This window comes from Chaetodon auriga, chromosome 1 (genome assembly GCF_051107435.1).
Source record: "Chaetodon auriga isolate fChaAug3 chromosome 1, fChaAug3.hap1, whole genome shotgun sequence".
Lineage (NCBI taxonomy): Eukaryota > Metazoa > Chordata > Actinopteri > Chaetodontiformes > Chaetodontidae > Chaetodon > Chaetodon auriga.
This window is the reverse complement of record NC_135074.1, coordinates 15,179,574-15,199,217: the sequence shown is the minus strand read 5'-3', so window position 1 is coordinate 15,199,217 and position 19,644 is coordinate 15,179,574. Positions and strand designations below refer to the sequence as shown.

The following is a 19,644-nucleotide window of genomic DNA, read 5'->3' as shown; positions in this document are numbered from 1 at the left end:
GTATTCCGTTGTTTAAAGGAGTTGGATAGACCCTAACCATAATCTAATCTTTGTAAAATCTGTAAGACAGTTTCAATAATACTTTTAATATAATATTGTATCCTTAAATAAGTGGTGAAACAACCAAACTTAAATCACCATTGGCCTGCAATGCTACTAAAAGTGATGGGGAGAAGACACACACTCACTCCCATCTGTATTACTGTGGATTATATTTAACAGCTTGTGCCAGATCTTACTCACTCATTCAGCTAAACAGATGACATTTTTTACAACACATAAACTTTTCTTTACAAGCTACTTCACGAGTAACTGTGTGTGTTTCCGTCAGGCTGTCAGTAGGTGGAGCTGCTGCTTCACTTTCTGAGCTGCTGCCAGGCTCAGACGTGTTCACTGTAAGTCAGTGGGATCGGTGTTCATCCAGTCCATCATACCTAAATAAAACTTGATGGTAGTGATCGGAGTAATGCGTGTTCAGCTGTTGGTAGGTTGTGTTGACAGTGTGCTGAGCTAGACTCCACACATTGTCCCATCCGCTGGCACATACAGACAGATCCAGGCAAAGCAGTCGATGAATGCAGTGGTTTGAGTCATTCTCCCTTGTAAGTGCATGTTGCACTTGTGGGGCAGGTTAAGAGTCTAAGATCAATCAAGTACACATCACCCGGTTTAGATGTTTAAAATCATGTTCAGCTGTGTGATTGGTGTGATAGACGAGTGGTTACAGGTGCAAGAGACAAAGCCGTGCTGTAAAACACCACTGAAATGTTTTATGAATTATCCTCTCCCTTTACACATGTTCATTCTGGACTTGTTGACAGGATATGATGAAGATAAGTTTAAGGACTTTTCATCTAAGCTGTAAACCTTTGAGCTGGTGTTCTCCTTTAAAACTAACGCCTCCATCAGAGGCAGCAGTTGTGCTCTTGTTCTACAGAGGACGGCTCAGCTGGCTCATGCAGCTGACCAGGTGCCGCTCAGCCCTGCGTAGGTTTCCAATTCCAACTCCATGTGCTGCAGCTCCCCTCACTGTTCTCTGTATCTACCCTGGGCTATTTGAGGAACTACTGGAACTGACATTCTGACCCTTTTCGGCCTTACACAACAAAGCGATGGGATGGGATGGGAAAGCCTTGTTTGTTCATGAGACAGGACAAAAAATATAAAAAGTAACTCAGTCCAAAATGCATCTATTTAGAAAAAGATTTTGATCAATCATGCGACACCGCCATGATTGGGTGGATGCAGAGGTTTATCAGTGGACAGTCTTTGGCCTTGTAAAGCAGATGTAGCATAATTTAAAGTAAATTTAACGGCTGCTTCACAGGCACAATAACATATTATGTTTTCTGTCAACAGTCTCATTGATCAGGAGTTATTCTCCCAGTTGTTATTCTCTGTAGTAAAACAGCTTCAGCCCACCTCTTCCTCTCCTTGTCAGCCATGAAGCAGAAACCAAAACCAAACACCTACGGCTACTGCAAATTAAATGAATGGCTTTTTTTTTTTTTTTTTTTTTTTTTTCTGTAGGAGATGTTTGGATTGTCTTTGAACATGAGTGGCCAAGAGGCATGCTGTCTAACACCTCTCATTTCACTCTGTCTTGTTTATCCTCATTAAGAGCATTACAGAGCAGCATTAGAAAGCAGTGCACAGTCAGCACGGACCTGGTTTATGCAGCACATTATGAAGAGAATGAAGCTAAACAGAAAGAGTAAATGTGTCCTGAAGCTTCATGGGGTCAAATCACACAGCTCGCCAAATCATATGTTCACATTTTTTGTCTTAAAACAAAATAAAAAAAGTCAGTGTACATTTGGACACCTGACACATTAAAGACAAAGCTGAAAAAATAAGAGCCTAAGCACTTTTACCTGTCAATTTACAAAATCCTCAGCAGTATCAGTATCCTCAGACTTTCTTCACTGTTACACCTGAGGAGCTAATTAATATCTCCAACAAGACTCCTGTCTGCTCTTACTTTAAAAAAAAGTCTACTGTACATGCTGCAGAGGAGCCACAGTTGCTGAGCACTTAAAAAGGTAGGCGACTCGTGTACAGCGAGTGTATTGGGTCCAGCGACTGAATGCCGAGGCTTGTGCTATTCTTACTTCCTCTGACACTCTCACCCTCTGTGCTCTCATGAGGGTGAGAGAGAGACATGACTGAAATAAAAATCCAACTGAATAGGCAGCAAGGTACCATGACAACTGAGCATGCTGTTATAAAAAAGAATAAAAATCCATTTGTCTACTACTTCTCTCCCTTTAATGTCACTGGCTAAAACACTGTCATGTGATCACTACAACACTCAGTTTAAAAAAAAATCTACTTCAAAACAAAAAAAAAAATACTCTCCTTGTCCAAAGTCTCTCCTCAGCTGGCTCGGTTTCATATCTCTGACAAACTGAACTCATGTTTTCTGCCACCTGCTGCTCTCGCCCTTTCACCTCCCTCTTTCTCCTCCCCTTCCCCAAGTAGACTGTCCAGGAGACTCCCTCGGCTCGCCTCCCCCTCGGCCCCTCTGACCTCCCCTCCTCTCCCTCTTCGACAACTGCCAGCCCCTTTACATTTTAGGCGTTTCACGGGCCCTCTGATTCCAAAACAGCTCACAACAAGTGCATAAAAGTAGCTCTACCTTGCTCTGCAGCCCCTCCGCCCCCTGACCTCCTCGCACAACACACACACACACACACACGCCCCTTCATGCACACACTCTGCACCCATGCAGCCCCCCTCATTTTCACTGGATCTCCCTCTAGACTTCGAAGATTTTCCTCCCTCCCTCTTCTTACCCTGTTTTTCTTGACATATTAATGAAGCATTGAGGATTCCCCCTCGCGGCTTGCATCGCTTCAGTGTTCAATTCATGTATTTCCAGTGCAGAAACAGTATTCTGTGGAAACTCACATGGTCAATTAATGCAGCCTTATGTTACTGCTCAACCAACTGATTAAAATAAGTAGAGGAGGCATAAAAATCCAGCTGGCTCATTCACTTTTGTCTTCCTCTTGTCCTTTTCCATAAACTTGTGTGTTCATGCCTAGTGAATATTCTCTGTATCTACTTGTAATCCATACTGAAGCTTTCTGTCACTGCTATAATGAGAACCCAGGTCATGAACTATATGTTAACAATTCTCTGCTGCCACATGAAGCCAGCTTTAGGTTATGTTTGAGAGCACGATGTATGCAAGTCACTTGTTTGTACCAACAGTTTTGACTCGCCCTTTTTTAAATCAGTATTTCTTCAATATCTGTTTTTTCCTTTTGGGAATAAAAAGTTACATTTTCCCACATCTTTTGTAACGTGCATTTCATAATGCCAATGCAGATTGATTTTGTCTCAACCTCTTCTTTATGCAACATTAGTTTCTTTCCTCCTCATTCAGTGCCATTAGAATTTTTTAGATTGTATGTGTCTCATCTGAGTGTTGGCTCTTTTAATTGACCAAATCAAGCCTGTTTTATCTCTCTACCTCTTTAGATGTATCTCTGCATTTTTCTGTACATTTCTCCCTATCCCTATACCATTCCTTTACTCCCATTGAGTTTATTATAAGCTCCTTGGCACCTCCTCTTCTGGTCTCTTATACCACAATCTCAAACATCCATGTGCATGCATGTACACACACTGAGTTTCTGTCTGTTTCTCTCTCCTACATGCACACATGCACACATGGACACATGCACATGTGCAGAAGTACATTAGCTCCCTCCCTCCAGTAGAGTTATAATTAATCCAACTGCTCCAGTGACAGAGCTGAGTAGCCCCTACAGATAAGGTTTCAGCTGTTGGCTGTTTCAGTGGTTCTCTCCTTATTTATTCAAAAAGATTCAGACAGATCTGTGTGCATATCAGGCCATGTGGTCTGCAGAAGAGCAGAATGAATTAAACTGATTGTGAATGTGTGTATGAAAAAAGAAAAATCTTCTGTTGGGTGTATAAGTGTTGCATAATTAAGAAACTGGATTCCAGCTGGCAAAGAACAGGATCGTCTGTGCATAATCACCAGTAATCTTTATAATGAGTCATTTTTATCATCACATGTTATACATTCATAAGGCTGAAGATGGAGAGAAAATGCAAAAAGGCTTCCAGTTTTCTACTCATGACTCATTTTTATGCAGGCTGGGGTCAATCAGGCTACAGCATTTAATGCAATCAATTACAAATAGTCTGTTTCGAATTTCACTACTGAATTGTTGTGAGTGAAATGATGAAGCACACAGATCGAACTGTTTACACAGAGAATGGTCTTCCTCAGCCTTTATCAAATAATTTTGTGTTTTCTTGTATCGATCAATCATCATAATGTGTATTGAACACTTAATTGGCACTTTCGGGCTGCATCACTCTTCCTGGTTGACCTGTCACTCAGTAGTTTGGGCCCTGGCTTTCTCTGTGGTCTAAATCTGTTCAGATGATGGCAGCATTTTCCCATTTTAAGGCTGGATGATACCTACTAGCAGCAAATCTATAACCCTGGTTGGCGTCTCCCCCAGAAAACCCCCAGTGGCCCGCGCGCTCCTTATACGGCCCTCGAGGTGGGATCGCGACGCTCGATGGGAGGTCAAAGCGACAGTTCCATATATGGCGCGCGCTCTCTCCTGGTCGGGCGCGCGCAGCGTCACTCCTGATCCTCTCCTGGATCCTGATGGATGGAGCTCCCTCTTTCCTTAAGCGAGGCGCGCCTCCTTGCTGCGCCCCTCCCTCCTCCCACTCCTCATCCTCGGCCTGTCAGCGTCCTAATATGGCAGAGGGCCGGGATGGGGGCCAGTGCTGAGGTTTGTGAATGGTGGAGGCTCAGTATATAAGGTGGACAGGCAGCACAGAGGACTGTAGCTGGTTCAGCAGCAGCACTGGTTGGGTCATTCTCTCCGAGCCGCAGACACTCCCTTAAGGTAAGACCCTATAGGACCGGCCACTCCTGAAGCCGCACACCCAGGTTGGGACATCAGACTAGGCCGTAACCAGAACAACACTGGAGCATCTGCTGGAGCAGAAGTTAGGCAGGACAGCCAGGGACAGGATGCCTAGGACCAGATACTACTGGAAGGAACATGGGCAATTCTTTTGGAGGATAGACTGTAGGAGCCCTGAAACTTAAGGAGAAGGAAACAATTTGTAAATAATAGGCTGAGATAGCATAGAAATTCAGTGCTGGACATGAGAAGCTCTTATCTGAACTATCAGGTCTGAGGATTGTGGATAGATACACGGGTAGATAGAAAAAGCAGAGCAGACTGACTTCAGCATCTTCAGAAGAGTAACGCTGAATCCTGAAGGTGCTGATGCAGCAAGACGCAATGCGCCTTCAGATCAGTTAAAACCAGGATAGTTTACCTGAGAAAGGTGATAATGTGTCAAAGAGAGAGTGCTTGTAGATTTACCTGAATATTAGAACACCTTAGGTGTTTAATTTTGCGCAGGTTTACGCGCACCAAATTAGAATAACATAAAGATCAATTAGTCGAGACTCGTCAAATTTAGATATCTGAAGAGAATAAGTCGTTTAGTTCTATATTTTTCACTTTCAATGTGATTTTTTAGGTTTATGCAGGCTTATACGCCATGCGTAATGGCCTGGTGTCAGTGTGCCATGTATGCATTTAGCGCAAGACATGGCCCTGATCGTGCTCCAGTAAACAGTGAAATAATTTTAGTCCTTTAATCTCCACAATTAAGTGTGAGCTTTCAAGAAACAAACGCCTGAGACAAAATATTCTTTTGGACGTCATTTCTGTCACATTCAGTTTGTATCGCCGTGTGAATTTTGTGATCTGAACTTTTTTTCCCTGCTCCTCTCTTACAGAAGCCATCATGTGTGACGACGATGAGACTACCGCCCTTGTGTGCGACAACGGCTCCGGTCTTGTGAAGGCTGGCTTCGCCGGAGACGATGCCCCCAGGGCCGTGTTCCCCTCCATCGTCGGCCGCCCCCGTCACCAGGTAAACAGCAGAGAAAATCCTCATACAATATAAAAAGAGGCGAATTGGAAAACAGGATTGTAGTTACTGAAAACGAAAGTTCTCAATTACAGTAATAATCACACCTCAGCCAATTAATTTTCAAATACAGAGAAATACATTTTACACAAATTTGACAACAAAACTGCCCATTTGTTCAGGCAGGTGTACAATATTTTGGCTGAGGCATCCCATTGGAGTGAAAAACGTATTTAACTGAGATTTTAATAATTTAGTTTATATCATATTTAATGTTTTTGTGCGATTAGATGGTGGTAGGTTAGCTGGTAACAGTGTGGCACTGTGTATCTTGAGCCATGTAATTTTGGCTCCTTTTACCAGCAGCAATGTGGCCTTTAGCTCTTTGATACTAAATTAGTCACAGAAGAACTGACAGTCACACAATTGCTCTGTGTCCGTCTCTCTCTGACCCACACTGTCATTTGGCACATTCGCGCAATGATCAACATGCCTTTGGCACCACACACTAAAGACTTTAATCTGGCCAGAAGAAGGTCATACCTCTGTTTGGATTATTTGACATAACCTTTCTATTATCTTGCCCTATCCTCCCCCTTCAGGGTGTCATGGTCGGTATGGGTCAGAAGGACTCCTACGTCGGCGACGAGGCCCAGAGCAAGAGGGGTATCCTGACTCTGAAGTACCCCATTGAGCACGGTATCATCACCAACTGGGACGACATGGAGAAGATCTGGCACCACACCTTCTACAACGAGCTGAGAGTGGCCCCCGAGGAGCACCCCACCCTGCTCACTGAGGCCCCCCTGAACCCCAAGGCCAACAGAGAGAAGATGACCCAGATCATGTTTGAGACCTTCAACGTCCCAGCCATGTATGTGGCCATCCAGGCTGTGCTGTCCCTGTACGCTTCCGGCCGTACCACTGGTAAGCTGACAACATCAAACAGCTGCGGCTCGCAGCACAGATGCAACCTCCTAAATATACATACAAAGAGAGAGAGAGAGAGAGAGAGAGAGAGAGAGAGAGAGAGAGAGAGAGAGAGATACAAATAGACAGACGCCTTGTTAAATAAACTTATGTAACAACCACAACACATAATAATCATTTGTTGATGCGCCGATCCCATTGTAGCGATTTTGCGCACAACATTTACGCACAGTCGACCAGCCTTTCTGGGACTGTTTACGTTATTTCATGGCTCGTGTGATATATACATTCAGTGTGTATTTGTAAATCTTCCTCCATGCACCCTCTTTAGCCACACATTAGCGCACAAAATTGAAATGTTTCAGGTATTTTGACACCTGGACTTTACCAAACTCCCGCCTTGCCTCTGTTCAGGTATTGTGCTGGATGCTGGTGATGGTGTGACCCACAACGTCCCAGTCTATGAGGGTTACGCCCTGCCCCACGCCATCATGCGTCTGGACCTGGCTGGTCGCGATCTTACCGACTACCTGATGAAGATCCTGACTGAGCGTGGCTACTCCTTCGTTACCACCGGTGAGGAACTTGCTCCAATAGCAAAGCACCTGAAAGAAAAAAGCAAACCATCCGCCACCCGCCACTTTTTAGGCCGACACTTTATAGCAAAATAGAACATAAATTATCATCATAACTTCATATTTTCTTTTACCGGCAGTTTGGGGAAAAATATGCTACAAATAACAACTAAATCTGACAGCAATCTTACGAACAACAACGACAACATTTAATGACAGTTTTGCGCAAAGACAAAGGCTAAAAAGTGTGTCATTTAATATCGTAAACAGACATTTTTCAGACATTTCAGACGTTTCTGTAACTTCGTGTAACTTTCGTAGTTCAGCCTACTGACTTAGTTTTGCCATTACGCACTGCGTTCTCGGCTGTTTGCCACTCTGAATAATATCTAATCAACTTGTCCCCCCGCAGCCGAGCGTGAGATCGTGCGTGACATCAAGGAGAAGCTGTGCTATGTGGCTCTGGACTTCGAGAACGAGATGGCCACCGCTGCCTCCTCCTCTTCCCTGGAGAAGAGCTACGAGCTTCCCGACGGTCAGGTCATCACCATCGGTAACGAGAGGTTCCGTTGCCCCGAGACCCTCTTCCAGCCTTCCTTCATCGGTACGTCAGATAATCCCTCATTCTGTTTCATTAACGAACAGCATTGGAAATATTGTGCCAACCTGGATACCCCTCCTCCTTTTAACACTCGTCCCTCTCACTTGACTAGGTATGGAGTCTGCTGGCATCCATGAGACCGCCTACAACAGCATCATGAAGTGCGACATTGACATCCGTAAGGATCTGTACGCCAACAATGTGCTCTCCGGTGGTACCACCATGTACCCTGGTATTGCTGACCGTATGCAGAAGGAGATCACTGCTCTGGCCCCCAGCACCATGAAGATCAAGGTACATGATATGACAACAAATGCATTACAATTTATCCCAAACTGGAAAGGTTTTACGCATGAATTGATAATTACGCACAATAATCTACTGAACAAATGATATGAGAACTAAGCCCTGGCACTTTATTGATCGGCTTTCTCCCCCTCCTTCTCCTCCAGATCATTGCCCCTCCCGAGAGGAAGTACTCCGTCTGGATCGGTGGCTCTATCCTGGCTTCCCTGTCCACCTTCCAGCAGATGTGGATCTCCAAGCAGGAGTACGACGAGGCCGGCCCCAGCATTGTCCACAGGAAGTGCTTCTAAATCCTCTATCTTCTCCTTCATCTCCATCATTTACACCACCAGCTATCTGGAGATCAAGCGAGAAGGAGGATCAACCTCTGCGGCACAGCAACACTCTGCTGTCAATGGACTTTCTGTCTGCGCTGTTGACATTTATATGCATTTTGTTATCCTTTCAAAATGTGCATATTTTATAGCGGTCTGTTGTCTGTGTTGCACGGAGAGAGGCTGTGAAAGACCATCACTGAACCATGCATCCATCCAAAAAAACTTTAATAAAAAAAATAACAACAACATGTTGCCCAACACATGTGAATGTAAGTGTATATACATATTGATAATTTATTAAAGTCCATTATTTGGTATTTCTGATCCTGGCTGGTTTTTCTATTAGAGGGAGGGTAGAGAGAGAATATATATATATAAAAAAACAGCTTTAGTGGAAATTGCAGTGGAAATACTGGGAAGTTGATGATTTGAAGCGTTTTAAAGGTGAAAATCACACATTTCCCTCCATAGCCATACAAATGCAATTCCATCGTGAAATTCAATATTTAGGAATCCAGCTTGGAAACAAAAAACGTAAACTAAACCATTAGAACTATTAAAGCCAGGAGAGGCTTGTCTCAGCTATTAGACAAAGCTACTGTATGACACACACTGCCGCTATCCCCCAAACCAATCAGCTGATCAGGTGGAAGGGGAAGCTCATAAAGGTCGATGGGGGCGTTTTCACGGCACCCTGTATAATGGATGGGTGAGAGACAGGTTGTCTCTCTCTGTCCCATGTGCTGATGGTTGACGGCTGCTGGGTGACAGAGGTAGTGAAAGGCACGCCACCAAGCTCCGACAGTCGGAGTTTGACTTGCCAGGAATGTGCCCGGGCAGCAGCAGGAGCTCCGCTTTAGACCGAGTGGATCAGTAGCATGGGACACCCGACACCCGGCTCTGAATCCCGTTGAGCTGCCTGCCCTGCGCGACCATACGCGCAGCCCCGACCCCCCAGACCATCTTTAGACAAAACCAGACCCCGCGGGGCATCTCCGCAGTCCTACCTTATATGCATAGAAGCTCATCAGGTTGTGTGGGTGTGGAGTTAGGGTCCGAGCTTAGTGAGACAAAGGGGCGTGCTGGGCTCGTCTCAGGCGCGCACCACCCTGTGCCCACATCATTGACACCACCCCACTGACCTGCTATGTGACCTAAAATAAGACAGCTTCACCTTTTTTTTTTTTTTTTTTTTTTTAACCACGCTTTCTCAACCTCTCGTGCACAGTTAGGACTTCAAAAGACAAACTTAAGAGTATATGTGAATATTCAGCTGCAATTAGTGACAGAGTAAAGCTCTTCAGCATAATTTAAGACGCAACAAGTTTCTCAATTAATCTCGTTGAATCCGTGCATAGTGGCTAAACACAATAAAACAAATAGTCTTTTCATTCTATGTCACCATCCGATAGAGACCATTACCAGACAAATGGCTCATAACCACTTTGACCGCATTCCTGACATCACTGCCGGGACCACCTGTTGCGGGTGTGTTCAGGTTTTTTTTTGTTTTGTTTTTTTTAAGAAAACGTCTTGAAGCGGGCGGAGCTAAGAGACGCAGCCTGTGATTACAGCAGTACCGAGGACGCCATCTGTCCTGCTCTGCTTCCGTGAAATCCGACTCCAGTGTAAGTATATTTACCGTACATAAAATTAGACTCTTACAGCCCTGGATTTCTGCTGTCAGGCCTCTGACTGTCGTAGATGAGAGTCGATGGATTGTCAGTGAGATTTTAGGCTGCGTTTAAGGTGATATGTGCGAGCGCTGACAGGTGATTATACGTACTCCGTATTACCGTATGTTCAAAACACATCTATAAATAACACAGGGACATTTGTTACGATGATTTGAAATGGAGCAACGAGCTACTGATTAATCAATACATTTGTATTTGTTACAATGCAATAGCCTAACATGATACAGTCCGTGATGACAATTTAATACAAGATTTTTTTTATCGATGGGATACAAAAATATCATATTCCAGCAATAAGGAAATATGATTGCAATGATTTGTAGGGAAATTGGTTTTGAAGGCTGGAGAGTTTTCATACATACAGTGATTGCAGCTGACCTTTAATTTGGAGTATTCAACAGTCGCTTACATCGCTGGAGCCAATCAGAGGATGGAATGGCAGTTGCGTCATCACGTTCAAGAGATTTCTGCAGTTGGCTTTGTAACGGTCGATCAAATTCTCATTCGCCATTTTTTACAGTAAAACGCCGACGGAGTTTGCGGCGCAGGTGTAGTGTGTGATTCCCTAAAAACTAGACTTTTATCTTCAGCCCCGGCCCTGAGCGAGGCAAGCGAGCCATGGATGTCAGGAACCAATCCGTGCACGGGCAGAGGAGGAAGAGGGCGGGTTCTTTGACCCGGTGAAGCCTCGAGCTGCTCTACCATTGGTTTTAACTGTCTTTACATTATGGTTTAAATGTCTGGCGGTGTGACCAAACGTGAACGAACAGCGCGTGAGGAAAAACGTCGCAGCTTGTGTTTTGGACGCCTTTGTTTAAGCTTCTAAGAGTGTTTTTGCAACGTACTACATATTTCATATCTCACAGAGCTGTTGTGCGTGTGTAACAACGCTAGCCTTTGATAGAGTTCGAGTTTTTCAGCTGTGTGGTTCGTTGTTGGATTTCACTTCAAAGAGCGACAAGATGGTGACCAAGAGGATCCGCTCGGAGTACATGAAGAAATTCAAAGACCCCAAATGGGAGACGTACACCAAGTGTTACGAGGAGATGCTGAGGTACAGGCTGACCCGCAGGCTGCTGGAGCACACACACAACCCCTGGTTCTGGAGTGGCTCCGACACTGATTCAGACTCTGGGGGAAGAAGCCCCCTTCCTCCCAGTAAGAACCAGGTGCGCGCTGAGACCAGCAGGGACCGGACAGAGGCCGAGCTGGAGCAGTGTGAGGGGGCGAGGATGGACAGAACCACGGCGGCTGTACCCAGGCTTCCCCTTCAAGAGGAAGAAGAGGAGGAGGAGGAGGAGAATGTGTCAGCTCGACAGTCTGCAGCCAATGGTAAAAAAAAAATGAGTCATGAATGTGATTGAAACACTGGAGAACACTTTGGCGTGCATGTACCTTGATCTTCTGTACCATATGATGACATCCAGGCTCACAGCGTGAAGGTGCCAGAGAGACAAGAGCACCACAGGAGGAGAGAGAGGAGCAGAGAGCCAGCAGCAGAGCCAGCAGACAGCGAACAGCCCCGCACAGGGAGCACGACAGAGGTAATTCAAAGATGGAGTCAGAATGAAGAAATAAATGTCAAAGAGAGGCTGAAGTCTTGAGGTCCATGCTGGTGTGAGTCGAAGGGAAGAACAATGAGGGAATGTCATTTAGCTGAAGCTCTTGTGTGACTGCTTGTGTTCAGACAGCATTTAATATTTGAGACGTTTGGTTTCTTTTGTTAAATGAAAAGCAGATTTTGCAGAAAAACATGTTTATATAACTCCATATTTGGATATAAAAATCTTTGTAGTATTGGTATTGAAACTTATCAGCACTAGTGTCATAGCAATTCAAATGATACTTAGCCTGAGCAAAGAGAGTTTCAAGTTAGGAGTCCTGCACATTGATGAATAAATGCAGCATCAAGGCAAAATTTCTTTCTCCAAGAAAGTTACTGTATGTACATTTTTATCTATTGCCATTATCAGTCAGAATGATTCTTTAACAGCCCACAGACTTGACCCTCCATCTAAACCTTCTCTGCTGTTGGTGTTTTAGCGCTGCTTTGTCTTTTCTGTTTGTAGAGAAGGACATGGGTGGACCACAGCAGAGTAAACTCCCCAAATCCTCAAAACAATCCCAGCGGGTCAGGCCTGCTCCGACACAGCAGCCCAGGGAGGACAGTAAGGACAGCAGACATCCTTTTGCTCTGTACGGTTCAGGAGAGAAGGACGCGGACATTGCAGGCAGGAAGACACACAATGTTGGCCCGGCAGCTTCCACGAACGAGGTCATCTTTCTGTCTGTCGCTCTGTAGATCTGTCTGTGGCAAGCTGAAGAAACTGACAGCGATCTTCATTTTCCTTGTAGATCCATGAGTCGGCTCTACGTGCAAAGACCAGGCGGGAGGTGGAGCGTCTGATCCAGACCCAGAGGACGGAGCGCCGGAGAGCCAAGTCTGCCGATCTGGACAAAGCCAGGAGGCTGGTTCAACCGGAGTTCAACCCCTGGCTCACTGAGTACATGCGCTGCTTCTCTGCTCGCTCCCGATAAGACACACACACACACAGCAGAGCCTCTTACATCAAGGTGATTCTAGAAATACAAAAATTAAGCCATTATTACCCTTCACCCCTGAACTTTAAATACTCACAGAGGTAGAAGAGAGCACAGGGCTCGATATGGGACGCATTCAGGATGTAAACTGACAAAACCTTGAACTTTGAAATTCACAATGTGGCTTAGTGTTTTTTATATAAATCAATTTTGATATATACAAGAAGAGACATTTTGCAGGGTAGAGGTGACTCTCGAAAGAAATCATTCGAAAGTACATTTGAAATGAATGGATACGTCTATTGTAGACAGATATTCTGATGACAGTGAAGAGTGTAAAATGCAGCCATACTTTGATGCACTCCCTTTAACCACAGGCGACATGAAATGCGCCCGTATTCTTCATACAGGGATCAAAGCGCCATGAACTCTCACAGGGGTACATGGCAGCGTGTCTGAGGAGATTCAGCTGCCTTTATAGAACAAAAACTTAGAGATAAAATGTGAGACCACTTTCGTGAAGAATGTACATACACTTATTATACACGTGTAGACAAACCCAAACAGACAGAATGTGCATTGTGTTCAGATAATTACAGTTTTTCTCAGACTTTTGCAGCTTTTAATGTGGATAGGCATTTTTCTTTCAAGTATTCAGTGACATACAAAATTATATCTCTTTAAGACTTTTGCAGCTTTTCAGATCACTTAAACCTGCTCTTGTGGATTGAACGGTTTGTCTAACGATTCATGGGCTGATCCCCACTGACTGAGGAAAAAATAGCCACTCACAGTCAAACTGTGTGCAGAGACACAGCTGTGTGATGCAACAGTTGCATTTTCTCATGAGCTCATCAACACTTCAATTAGTTTCCTAACAACACGTGTGTTTGTTGTTTCACGTCTGTGTGCAGTGATCAATCGACCTGGTGCTATCGCAGTGTGAAAATAGATGCGTCCGACTTTTAAAGCCATTGGATGACTGTGAACAGTGTGTTTCTGTTATGCATTCACTGGTCAAATGTTTATTGTTGAGGCCAAATGTTTTGATCATTATCGTCCCTGATTATGCTTTAGAACCAAAAGTGACACCATAACAACGATGGACATTAAGCTGATGCCTGAGTTACCTTCAGTCAGAAATAAATGAGCACATATTACATGACTGCTCACTGGTTGAAGCAGCATACGCTCTAAAGCATAGCCAAATCAAACAGCACTTTGAGCCGTTTGTACAGAATAATGACTGTAATACCTGGAATTAATCCATATGTTAAATCTGTATATTTGTTTGTATGTTTATGTCTTTCCACTGCATTGGGTTTCATCATGGTACCCGTCCCTCCTTGTGTCAGCAATGGTGATGAAGTCAGACTTCAGGTTTTTTTCTTCTCTTAACACCCAAAATTATTGATGTGAATATTGTGTGGAACAGAGGGTGGGATGATAGGATGCTGCCTGTGTTTACATTTGGACAGTTGATATTTTTCTAAATATTTGTTTGGTTGTTGCAGCTCTGAGTTCAGTATTACGTCACTTGCTTTTGTATTAATTTAGTTTTTCAGTGTTTTTAAGATATACTGCAATATAGTCCCAGGAACAGATGTGACATTTTGTGCAATATTATACTTTAGATATTTAAAAGTTAGATGTGGTGAACTTTGACAATCTCAGAAAGCAGGACTGGAGCAAGATAGCTCAATTCTAACTCTGCATTAGTTAATTCATGAGACCAAACTTCATGGTTAAGATCCTCTTTATACTGTAGAAACATCTCCTGTTTGGTGAGGAGTTCCTACGATTTTTCTAGATTTACTAGGTAATGTATAGCAGAGATCCACCAAGCTTAAATACTCCTGGGATGGTGTCATCCCACTTACAGATTTGCGTCACGGGTGATGTAGAAGAAATAGAGGTTATGACCAACAAGGCACCAGAAGTACTGAACTTTTTGAACTTTCTGAATTGAGTTGATCTAATTTACTGATGAGATAAAGGATGTAACAATTAAAAATACTGTTAAATTCCATGATACTTTACATTTTAGGCTTTTACTGTGTGTACGTATTTTATATGGTTTGAGGAAAAGACTGTTGCGGTTAAGTGATGTGGTGCAAAGCTTTTAATAAATCAATTTTCCACCTGTTTGTTCACCATCATCCGTCCATGTCTACCAAATGACCTCTGACATCACTAACGTAATGGACCATGTCCAAAAATGTGGATTAAACAAACGCACACACCAAGAAACTGCTGCTATATTTGTAGTACTTTTTATTTTAAAAACATATGCTTTTATCATACACAATAAATTAAAATCCATGATATTCATAATGACGAGAAAAACTGATGTACATAAATAAAAACAAAGGACTTGATGACAAACACAAGACAGCAAACTGACGTGGAGCAGCCAAAGCTACTATCAGATCAAATCCAATGTGAAGTAGTTCTGCAGGGTGAAGTGTGCTTGATTTAAAAGTTTTATGACTCGTTTTCAAGGGGCAACGATGTAAAAAACATTAAAAAACAGAAACATGTTGTATTGCTTAAATACAGCAATGCAAAACACACACCTCTAAACCTTCAAACAATTCCCAAAATGTAAGTGTTTTTTGTCGAAAGCTTTATGTGGCTGAGCTGTTTCAAAGCTCAAAGCAGGGGACAGAAAGTATCTTTGGAAACATAAAAACCAAGCACACATCAGATAGTTTCACACCGCTGCTAAAACTTCAAATGCATTCAGTTCATATGACCCCACAGCTGGCAGTGAGGCATTCATGTAAACAGGCAACATTTATAAAGGAGACATTAGTCATAACTGGGATGCTTTGGATAAAGAAGTGTGTCACACTGTCAGATAAGTCATTGACCTGAATGCTGAATGAGCCACTGTAACTTTAAAGATGACTGGTAACGTTCACTCTCCGTGTGATTGAAATTAACAGGAAGTCAAATGTGTGTTAAGGACATTTCAGGCTGCCCCCGTCTGCTTTTGTCAATCTATGATCTTGAACAATGATAAAACAGCATTTTTCCACATTAACACGTTAGTCCGTAACGTACTCCACATCAGCTTGTCCCATGTACAAATAAACATAATCCCTGCAAACAGTACTGCTCATCTATACCGCTTACAAGTTGCCAGTGTATTGTAGCTTAACATGATAATAATACAGTGGAGCATGAACAGATGCTGGATATGATTTCTACTTTAATATAATATCTCTTCATAATGAAATACTCTGATATTCTGTTTGAGAAAACATGCGTCAACCGTTATATACAGAAACACTGTACAGTGTGTAAGATGCTGTCGGGGGGGATAGGGGAGCGATTGAGAAAGACAGACAGGCAGGGAGACAGGTCAGCAGCGAGAATGATGGGATGTAAACAATGGAAAGGATGGGGGAAAGGAGGGTAGGTCAGCTCATGGAGTATCATTTAGCATCAGTGCTGCCTGGGTGCATGTTACGGAGAGAGAAAGTGTGTGAGTGAGGAGTGAAACAGGCACACGGGGAGTGCAAAATGTCAGTAGACCAACAGGCAATCAAAGGAGGTGGGTGGAGAAGGAGAAGTACTGTAGTGAGTGATGGTTTTAACACGTTTTATTTTGTCTGTTCAACTCAAAGACTCAAAAGTAAGGAAGAAAGTTTCCCCACTCGTCCTCTAAGTGGTCCAGATGGGAGAAAGATGGGGACAGTGATGAGAAAACAAACATGTACTGAACTGAGCAGGTGTGAGGCCAGGTGAGCAGACAGAGGAGAGGAGGAGAAGGTACATACACGTCAGTAATTCACATCCTGATTGGAGGGCTGGGGAGGGTTTGGTCCAATAGTGGAGCAGAATGTTGAAGGGTGGGCGGTCTCTGGTTACCGAGGAGATGCTCAGAGTTCTGTGAGGGGGGCAGGGGAGGCATGACCAGGAAGTCTTTTGGGCTCTCTGCAGGTGTAGCCGTGACAAGGAAGGTTCAAAAGGTTGAAGGTTCTGAGCGAAGGTCGAAGGACAGAGAGTCACCAGCAGAGCAACCTGACCGGCCCCCCGCACCCCTCAAACCTGTCTGAAACACACACACACACACAAGGAGAGAAATAAAAGAAAACATAGATGTAAGCAGCAATGTCAAATCACCTCCTAAACTCTGTCCCTCGTAAGGTGAAAGAGGGCTCCAGAGAAATCGTATTCTGTGGCATCAAACGGCAAACAAACATCACCATCTCATGATGCACACACAGTCCAAACACACAGGCGCTCTGGCCCCCTCACCTTGTCTGTGCACGTTACAGGGCGCATCCACTAGCAGCCACACTCCTGGGTGCCCTGAGGCTGAGCGCGGCGAGGAGAGCGAAGCTGTCGTAACGCCGCGTCGCCGTACTGGATGCCTGAACCCATCCTCTCTGGATCCAGCTCCCCTGAGAAGGAGAGACCACATGAGTAGAGAGACAGAGAATTGAGAGGGTGGGGTTCATGTTGTTTCTGAATGTAACTCCTTCTCTATGAGAGCTGCTGCAGCGCGGGCTCTGGAGTCATACCTAAGCCTGTCGGGATAAGACGGGATTTGGAGTCGTGGATGTGGGTTATAGGTGAGGATGGTAGTTCCTACCTGACTCTATCTTGTTGAGGATTTTCCGAGCGCACTGGACAAAGGCCTCTTCGACGTTCTCCCCCGTCAGAGCGCTGGTCTCCAGGAACATCAGCTCTGTCTCACACACACGGCTTCAGTTGCAGACGCTTGTAATACGCAGAATTTCAATTCTTTGTAGTCTTAACAATAGAATCATTTTTAAAAAGTTGCTCCTCAATACTAGGCCAGTGCCTGGAGCTCCCTTCTAGTCAAGTAAATAAGTTCATCTAGCTATTGTTTGAGGTTTTGAGGGAAATTATCAAAGAATCCCACAGACTGATCCTGATCCTGATCTTACCGTTCTCCTGAGCAAAGCGTGAAGCCTCCAGGAACGTGACCTCCCTGTCAGCATCCAGGTCCTTCTTGTTTCCACACAGGATGATGACGATGTTCTGACTGGCGAGCATCCTGGCATCGCTCAACCACGTGGTCAGAGCGTTGTATGTCTCTCGACTGCAGCGTGTGGAGACACGGAGAGAGAGGCAGAGTGACACTTTAGAAAGGAGAGGGAAGCACTTGACATCAAGATAAGCTGAAATCATGTTCTGTGATTGGCTGATTTACCTGGTGATATCATAGACCAGCAGGGCTCCTGCTGCTCCTCTGTAGTAACTCCTGGTCACAGACCTGAGACACACATGAACAAACTCATATGTTAGCAGTCAGATATTGTCTGGTAACTTACATCCACCAGAAAAAGCACAGCCCACTAACCAATTCACAATTCTTCCCAATCCTCAAAATAATACACAACAAAATTAACTGTAACCGTTCAACTGAAGACATCCACAAAATTTGACTGATCCCTGTATAACCACTGTTGGTTGAGAAAAAAAATCAAATCAAACACACATATATCTATATATGTATGAATAGCTCTCCAGTAACTGTACCTCTAGAGCTGTGATGGTGGGATGCCAGCCTACCTGAACCGTTCTTGTCCCGCAGTGTCCCAAATCTGCAGTTTGACCATTTTGTTGACCACATTGATGATCTTAGAGCCAAACTCCACTCCAATTGTGTGGTTGGATTCATCCTTAACTGGGAAACAGAATAAAATATGGCGTTTTGCCATTATTATTAAACAATAGTAGATAGTATTGGCCTGCAGTGCATCTTTTCAGGTAGAAAGTGCACTGCACAAGACAATGAATATCGCCAACTGCACTTTACATAGTTCTACTTATTCTAGCACTTTTAGATAACACTACATTGGTGCACTGACATGAGAGGTCAGATCAGCTGTGTGTGTGCCTTGCGTCTGTCTGACTTACATCTCTTCTCTATGAACTGGTGCAGCAGGCAGGATTTGCCTGTTCCAGCGTTCCCAATTACCAGGAATTTAAACAGGAAATCTGAGGTGGGAAGACAAAAATAATAGAACACAAGTAACCACACTGACACTGACATATGTCGAAGGTGGTGAGACTGTACAGCCAATAATAAGAATCAGAATATAAAATGGTGAAGCTACATCATTCCACCCATCACACCATGGTGATCACCTGAAGCTGAATCCCCTACAGTCCTCCTGTTGTGTCTACTTTACAGGACATGCAGCTCAGATCTTCATCATCCCCAGCCCTGTGCCCAGGTGTCAGCTTCCTCACCGTTCCGCTAACCTCTGTGGGGATTTCTAACCTTACAAGCTCGACACACTTTGTCTTCACAGCCACGCTAAACTCTCCCGTATTACCTCTGTGGTGTTCCTTACGCTGACATGGCATTTCTAAGGCCAGCAGCCTTCAGCAGCGGCTCGGTTAGCCTGTCAGCTATCTATTTACGATGAGAAAAAGCTCCCTCGACACACCTGCCCCATCCCGTGCCTGTGGCTACATGAAGATGTTAGCATTGGGGACGTGTCAAAACAGCCTTCTTACCGTATGACTCCGACATCGCCAGGGTGGCGTTTAGACAGAAATAATGAAGGAAGGAGAAATAGAAGTTGACAAATGGATAGCTAGCTAAGTAAAGGAAAATAGTCCTGTTGGTTTCCGCGGATTCCAGCTGATTTTCCCCTCTGACTTCCCGTACGGGGTGTGTATTTTCAAAATAAGAGCTACCTCAACGGGCAGATCGTTGTAATACCTTAAAATGCCGCATG

At 44.2% G+C, this 19,644-nt stretch overlaps 3 protein-coding genes across 3 annotated transcripts; 2 read left to right on the top strand and 1 right to left on the bottom strand.

Annotated features, from left to right (window-relative positions):
* Positions 1-4,848: 4,848 nt before the first annotated feature.
* acta1b (actin alpha 1, skeletal muscle b) lies at positions 4,849-8,936 on the top strand. The gene is made up of 7 exons (XM_076726119.1): positions 4,849-4,904; positions 5,816-5,952; positions 6,552-6,876; positions 7,294-7,455; positions 7,867-8,058; positions 8,168-8,349; positions 8,508-8,936. The coding sequence occupies exons 2-7, from the start codon at positions 5,824-5,826 to the stop codon at positions 8,649-8,651; spliced, it is 1,134 nt and encodes a 377-aa protein (XP_076582234.1). The 5' UTR covers positions 4,849-4,904; positions 5,816-5,823; the 3' UTR covers positions 8,652-8,936.
* A 1,274-nt stretch (positions 8,937-10,210) lies between these two features.
* On the top strand, positions 10,211-15,061 carry ccsapb (centriole, cilia and spindle-associated protein b). The gene is made up of 5 exons (XM_076726095.1): positions 10,211-10,306; positions 11,329-11,707; positions 11,803-11,919; positions 12,445-12,650; positions 12,731-15,061. Exons 2-5 carry the CDS (start codon positions 11,338-11,340, stop codon positions 12,911-12,913), a joined length of 876 nt encoding a protein of 291 aa, XP_076582210.1. The 5' UTR covers positions 10,211-10,306; positions 11,329-11,337; the 3' UTR covers positions 12,914-15,061.
* Positions 15,062-15,167: 106 nt separating this feature from the next.
* Positions 15,168-19,563, bottom strand: rab4a (RAB4a, member RAS oncogene family). The gene is made up of 8 exons (XM_076726107.1): positions 19,421-19,563; positions 18,815-18,895; positions 18,467-18,581; positions 18,105-18,167; positions 17,839-17,993; positions 17,520-17,615; positions 17,183-17,328; positions 15,168-16,976 (listed from the first exon to the last, which is right to left on the bottom strand). The coding sequence occupies exons 1-7, from the start codon at positions 19,434-19,436 to the stop codon at positions 17,213-17,215; spliced, it is 642 nt and encodes a 213-aa protein (XP_076582222.1). The 5' UTR covers positions 19,437-19,563; the 3' UTR covers positions 15,168-16,976; positions 17,183-17,212.
* Positions 19,564-19,644: the final 81 nt, after the last annotated feature.